Here is a 7,222-nt window from a genome sequence, read left to right as displayed (position 1 = left end):
CCCCCCCCCAAGGGAATCAAATTCCTTAAGCTCCTCCCGGAGCCTGTCTCGTTCTTCGGTGAGGGCGGCGTTGGTTGTCCTCACCTTCTGCACTCGGCCTTCAACCACCTCCTTTTTGGCCTTCGCCTTATCCCGGCCCAATGAGAGCGCCAAACCTATTCTCGGACTGCGCGAGGCCTTCGCCTTTCCCAGTGCGATGACCATCAGCGCCTCCTCTAACATCCATGTGACCTTGGCGACGCTGAGGGTCCAGGAAGGAACCCCTATTCCAACAAATAAAAACGTTACTAAAGAAAATTTATGATACAGGAAGAATACCAAAGGCTTGGAAATCCAGCATCACCATCCCTATATTAAAAAAAAAGTGATAAGAAAGAACCTCAAAACTATAGGAGAATAATATTACTAAGCACTATGCTAAAGCTCATGACCAAAATCATAATAAAAGATCCCATACAATAACAACCACATCTCCATATCCGAGGAAAAACCGGGCTTTAGAAACAATAGATCGACCACGGACGCAATATTCATACTCCGACAAATCATTGAGAAAGCTATCGAATTTAACAAGCCGGCCTACCTATGCTTTGTCGACCTAACACAGGCGTCCGACAGAATATAATTAAAAGATGTACTGAACGCTCTGCACGAGCACCGAGTAGACATAAAGGTAATAAAACCAATCCAAGAGATGAACACCGAGAACACCACGAAAATCAGAACCGACTGTGGGGTCACGAGGAGATCCTGACATCGGGGATTCACCAAGGCGATAGCCTAAGCCTAGTTTTGTTCAACTTGACAATGGGCAAACTAATAAAAACGCTTAGAAGGATATCGAGAGATACAAGCTGGGAAATACGGAGATAAAAATAGTGTGCTGCGCGGATGACGCGGTAGTGATGGCAGAAAGCGAAGATAACTTACAACAGCTACTCTACAAACTGCACCAGGAAGACGAGAAATACAACATGAAAATTTCAATACCCAAAACAAAATCAATGGTGATCTCAAAAGAACCGATACGATGCAAACTGGCAATCCATGACCAACTGATAAAGCAGGTATTCTCCTCTATATACCTGGGCATTGACACTTTCAGTTCCAGGGACATAATCAAAGAGGTAAGATCACAAGCCAACAGAGCCTCACTAATATCAAGCTACCTAAGAGACATAATATAGATATAATAAGTTCACATCGATAGAAAATAAAATAAGGACATAAAACAAGTTTGCGATCAATGTTAAAGTACGCAACAGAAACGAAGGCGGAGAACTTGAAAACCAAACAAATAGAAAAAGTCTGAAGGAACCCGAAATGAAGACGTTGAGACACATAATGGAAGTTACCCTGAAAAACAGAGCGAGGGAAGCGAAAATTCGAGAAATGCAAAGTGCAAGATGTGGTATTCTGGATGAGGATGAGGCGGCGAGAATGGAACGCGCACGTGGAGCGCATGGATCTACAAAGACTGGCATGAATAGCTAAAAACGAGATGCCATGGAGTAGGAGGCCACCGGGACGACCACCGAAACGATGGATGCAATGTTGGAAGTCATCATCAAAGGAAGATTATGGGCAGTAAGGTTGGATTAAACAGGGAATCTCCTTAAATTAAGAAGAAAAAGAAGAAGAAAAGGAAATCTATAATAATTTAAAATTAAAAATCTATAAAAAATTTAATATGGACTAGCATTTCATCAAAAGTGAAGATTTGATGGAACGCAGCATCGGTTTTACCTAGAGGTTCTCCGGGTAAGTGGAAACAGTTAGAGTGAGAATTAACAGGAGAGCGAACGTGATCGAATTCTTCAATATTTAAGTGATCAAATCGAATTAATTTCAGAATATGCTCTGTTCTTATTTCGTAATCGTTCAAAGAGGATGTTAAGGCTAAAGGGCTTTTCTTCAAGCTTCAGGGGTGGCTTTGTTTTATGTTGTTTATCAATATTAAAGTGGAGAGGTGAGGAATTGGCCAAATCATTGCATAGATAATTTGATATAACAAAAATTTTGGGGAGGTCGAAGTTGAAGGTTCTACGAGAGAAGTGAGGAAGCAATGCCTCTTGTCGATTAAGAGAGTTTGAATTAGAATTGGAATTAGAGAGTGAGGAGGCAGAGTTAGTATTATTAGAGAGAGACAACCTCAGTATCGAATGCTTTTGTTGAGATTGCGAGTTGCCATTACGACACTCGGCGATCGCTGTGTGTGACTCGCCTAATGATCCAAAGATTCTGATTCGACATGAAAAATTTTATTCAAAAGTTCTGGAAGACTATATGAACTTGTTAGAAGAGTTCGTAGAGCACAGTTGCGATTCCTCTGCATTTGGAATGCACGATTTAGATGAAATCTCGAGGAATGAGAAAAGAGACTCAAGATCCATAAAAACGTCATCATTAACGTCAAAAGGAACTATATCTGTGCCGGCGATTTATGAAGATTTGGCGACTTTCGATTGAACAAAAGGAATCGCGGTATTTATTACAACAATATTATTATTTGGCACTCGAGAGGAACTAGTTTTTTCGGGAGAACTAATATGCGACTTAATGGATGAGGAGAGGTCAAGGAGGGTTCTTACAATTCCACGATAGGGATTAACAATTCCTGCTGGTGGCGTTGATAGCACGCATGAATGCCTACCGTTTATAAATGTAACGAGAGGATCCCCTATGAATGAATTCTATCCATGGAATAGTTACGGAAAGAAACCGATTTTTATTTCAGGATTTGCTACGCGAATTACCAGGTGTAAAAGTATGAAACCGGAATTTCCCTATAGATGGTGCTAGCCATCAGTTTAGGGACCGTAAGACCGCTTCTGCAGCGTCATCATCTCTTTCTCTAACAGCTGACGAAGATTTTCAACACACAACAACCCAAATTCCATACATCGGTATATTTTTCTATAACCTTAAACATGTCGAGTTTTGTGCCTACGAACTACGATTTGCGGACAGCATTGGTTTTTTGTTATCATTTGAAGAAAACTGCTGCGCATCGAATGCTTGTCGAAGCTTACGGTGAACATGCTCTTGGTAAAACACAGTGTTTCGAGTGGTTGAAAAAATTCAAAAGTGGTGGTTTTGACGTGAGAAACGAAGAGCGTGGGAAACCAGCGAAAAAGTTTGCAGACAACGAATTGCAAGCTTTATTGGATGAAGATGATACTCAAACTCAACAAGAACTCGCGGATGAATTGAATGTGACGCAGAAAGCTGTCTCAATTCGTTTGAAAGCCATGGGAAAGATTCAGAAAGTGGGAAAATGGGTTCCGCATGAACTGAATGAAAGACAGCAAGAAAATCGAAAAACCACTTGTGAAATGCTGCTCGGCAGATACAAAAGAAAGTCCATCGTATCATGACAGGTGATGAAAAATGGATATATTTTGAGAATCCTAAGCGTCAGAAATCATGGGTGAATCCAGGCGAACCATCGACATCCACTGCAATCGCTTTGGAAAGAAGGCAATGCTCTGTGTTTGGTGGGATCAGAAGGGTGTAATCTATTATGAGCTGCTAAAACCTGGTGAAACCGTTAACACTGATCGTTACCAACAGCAAATGATTGATTTAAATCGCGTGAAAAACGACCGGAATATGGAAAAAGGTAACACAAAGTCATTTTGCTCCATGATAATGCCCCGTCACACACAGCAAAACGGGTCAGGGAAACGATCGAGGCGTTCAGTTGGGAAATACTAACGCATGCGGCCTATTCTCCAGACTTGGCTCCGTCCGATTATCATCTATTCGCATCAATGGGACACGCTCTCGCTGAACAACGCTTCAATTCGTATGAAAATGTACGAAAATGGCTCGATAGCTGGTTCGCTTCAAAAGAAAAAATGTTTTTTTGGCGTGGCATTCATAAACTGCCGGAGAGGTGGGAAAAATGTATAAATAGCTATGGACATTATTTTGAATAAAATAATTTTTTTCATTTTCAAACAACAGACGTGTAATTTTTACAAAAAAATTCCGGTTTCATACACCTGGTACAAACCCGGAGTTCGATCGAACCGACACGACAATACTTTAGTGAGATTTGAATGGAAAAACATTGTTGCGCCAGTGAATGTATTTGGGACAGAAATCAATCTGCACATTATTTTTGTTAATAGAATGACGAACCGTTATATTTTGTGTCGGATTTCTCCGCAATATTCTGGCGGAAGGCCTTCAAAAAAATGATTCTAAGGTATCACTATCAATTTGGCAGATTTCTACCCTTGTCAACTCACGTCCATAAACATTTTAATCCCCTTCGATTAAAGCGTTCCTTAAATTTTTAACACGGCCTAAGTAGTCCAAAATATGTTCGTTTAACTTTTTGTAATTTACGCTAAGTTGGCCACGGTAATAATTAGAAATACTCACAGGGCTGAATATATGTTTGAGTGATTCTAAGAGTTTATCGACTGTATCGTGAGTTTCATTCTCAACGGCAAGGTACGCATCATCGGTCAATTTATTGCGCAGTAGGCGAACAAAGGTAATTTTTTTCGATAAGCAGAGCTAATTTCTTGTCTCTTTTGCAAGCCCGCGCAAACTGTACTGGTATATTATGTCCATCGAAACTCGGTACGAGTTCGAGAGTGTCCCGGATGAAAGATTTAAGAAATGTGATTTGCGGAGAACAAGGGTTAACGCGATTAGAAATTTGTTTAGAAGTTGTTCGGAAATTGTTCGGAATTTCTTCTCTGATGTATCAGGGAATGTTCTTGGGAATTCGAACAAAAAGAGTGGAGGTAAAAGGTTATGCACGCAAATGTGTGGTCAGGTCACCAATTAAGACTTCGAGAAAAGCGGTTCGTTTTGATAATTCGCGAATTTCAGTGACAGGGTCCGTGGATCATGAATCAATGGGGACAAGAAAAATGGAGACCTGTTACGGAATTTGGTTCGAAGGTGCATCACAGGGGCAAATGAACTATCTAAGTTGTTAACAGGAAAGGCGCTAGGAAGTTTGCTAGTGAGGAAGGACGCGATCGTATCATCAGAAAGTGAGATCAATGGTACTCCGAGAGAAGGCTCCATAATAGAGAAAAAAAACGACTTAAAGGGCGATATAATTATCGATAAATAACTAAATTCGAAAAGAATTTCAGGTTCAATTACACAGGCCGACGAAACATTTTACCGGAAACCGGAATATACTATCCCGAAGGTTTTTGACTCGCTGAATTCAAATCTGGCCTCAGAAATGCTCGTTTGGCTCAGGTTTCCGAAATATTATAACCTAAAAGTGCAAAAAACGCGATTTTAGCCTATATTTGAGGTCATGCAGCATGGAGAAAACTTTCTTTTTCAAAAAACTGTTCAAAGTATCTCAAAGTATAGGTCTCAATCTTTCAAATGCCGTTGAGTTTGCTCAAATATCTGTTTTTGTCAGCGATATATGCTGTTTTAAAAATTTCAAATTGCATGAATTTAAATTCATGAATTTACGGCAACGGCATTTGAAAGATTGAGACCTATACTTTGAGATACTTTGAACAGTTTTTTGAAAAAGAAAGTTTTCTCCACGCTGCATGACCTCAAATATAGGCTAAAATCGCGTTTTTTGCACTTTTAGGTTATAATATTTCGGAAACCTGAGCCAAACGAGCATTTCTGAGGCCAGATTTGAATTCAGCGTGTTAAAAACCTTCGGGATAGTATACTCCGATTTCTGGTAAAATGTTTTTGCCAAATTTTGTCGGCCTGTGTTATGATTTACCTATTCAAGTAATGCAGTTGTTTTTCCCATTTTCAGAACAACAGGAGAGAAGAAGCGAGAGCAGCAAGCGCGGAGTGAATAAGATGCCGAAAGGAAGCCATAAGAGAACATAGGAAATTCCATTTCTTCCGCTTAAAGCTACGAGACATAGCAACGCGAAGAAACACAGATCCCGCGGCGAGCCGCGATTCGCAAATGTTACGATCGCGCGCACGGTGGAAGATTTCTTTCTATATGTTCCACCTACCGCATTGCGCGCATTGGTTCATCTGTTATGTTTAAGGGGTTAGGCCAGTCTAGAGCCCTCAAAAAAGGCCTAACTTTGACAATTTATTCTGGGAGTAAGGAAAAAGGAACCGAATTTCTCTCTTTTAGGCTTTATTAAACATGTATTTGAGTGTATAAAAAAATTTTTATATTGACATTTTGATACAAAATGGCGGCTACTGGGCCAATCTTCGGAATCACCTTTTTCAAGAGGGCCTCTACGGGCGACGGTGATTATAGGAACTCGTGCTATCTGAAACAAAATGAAAAACGGGATTTAACCTACATAAGACTTGCTAGTAAAGTACGTATGTTTTTAGCTTTACATCAATTTTTCGCAAAATGGCGGACTTATAAAAAAAAGGTTCAATTTTTGACCGAAAAAATGAGCAGTAAATTGTTTATAAAAAAAAAAGTTGCAATGATAACAAAAAAATCGTACGTAGTTTACTAGATAATGTTACTGTGAAGCTACAGTTAAAATTTCAAGTGGATACGTGCGATAGTCTCCGAGTACCATCGTCGCCCGATTTGAAAAATGCAGTTTCGAGAAAAACGCGTTTAAAGTTTTACGTGCTGAAAATTTTGTTATACCTTCAGTCTGCGATACCTGCGCCGTACATTTCACCTTCCATGGACACGTAAAACTCATCTTCTTCCTTTCTGGATGCCTTCTGTTCGGTTCAAGACCTTCTTGCAGCATCTGAGAGCANTTACTGTGAAGCTACAGTTAAAATTTCAAGTGGATACGTGCGATAGTCTCCGAGTACCATCGTCGCCCGATTTGAAAAATGCAGTTTCGAGAAAAACGCGTTTAAAGTTTTACGTGCTGAAAATTTTGTTATACCTTCAGTCTGCGATACCTGCGCCGTACATTTCACCTTCCATGGACACGTAAAACTCATCTTCTTCCTTTCTGGATGCCTTCTGTTCGATTCGAGACCTTCTTGCAGCATCTGAGAGCGAACGATCGGATAATTTAATGCGGTTTTGATCAGTCTCTTGACAGTAATTGTAGCAGTTCGGCCCAATTTTGATGCCTATGTTCTGCATGACTCTCATGGCACTTGTGAGGCCATCATTATAAGTACCTGCAGCAATATATACAGCTGTGTCAAGTACATTTTTGCCACTTTCGGGGCCATCAAGCATACTGTAGCGTTGAAACTCTCATTACTGTTTTGAGTGAAGCCGCCTATGCAACGAGTGAGTAGGTCATCA

The 7,222-nt window shown here is 40.3% G+C and overlaps 1 protein-coding gene across 1 annotated transcript; it reads right to left on the bottom strand.

Annotated features, from left to right (window-relative positions):
• Window positions 1-6,736: 6,736 nt before the first annotated feature.
• LOC106745314 lies at window positions 6,737-7,214 on the bottom strand. Its single transcript, XM_014620815.1, has one exon. The coding sequence runs from the start codon at window positions 7,151-7,153 to the stop codon at window positions 6,851-6,853; it is 303 nt and encodes a 100-aa protein (XP_014476301.1). The 5' UTR covers window positions 7,154-7,214; the 3' UTR covers window positions 6,737-6,850.
• Window positions 7,215-7,222: the final 8 nt, after the last annotated feature.

The sequence above is a fragment of the Dinoponera quadriceps genome, unplaced genomic scaffold (genome assembly GCF_001313825.1).
Source record: "Dinoponera quadriceps isolate SergipeBrazil2010 unplaced genomic scaffold, ASM131382v1 scaffold1685, whole genome shotgun sequence".
Lineage (NCBI taxonomy): Eukaryota > Metazoa > Arthropoda > Insecta > Hymenoptera > Formicidae > Dinoponera > Dinoponera quadriceps.
Note: the sequence above shows the minus strand (reverse complement) of the source record. Positions and strands in the feature narration are given on the sequence as shown.

What these genes read in the sequence shown, in the direction of transcription:
- LOC106745314 (XM_014620815.1), bottom strand. Translation starts at nt 7,153, where the DNA reads ATGCTTGATGGCCCCGAAAGTGGCAAAAATGTACTTGACACAGCTGTA.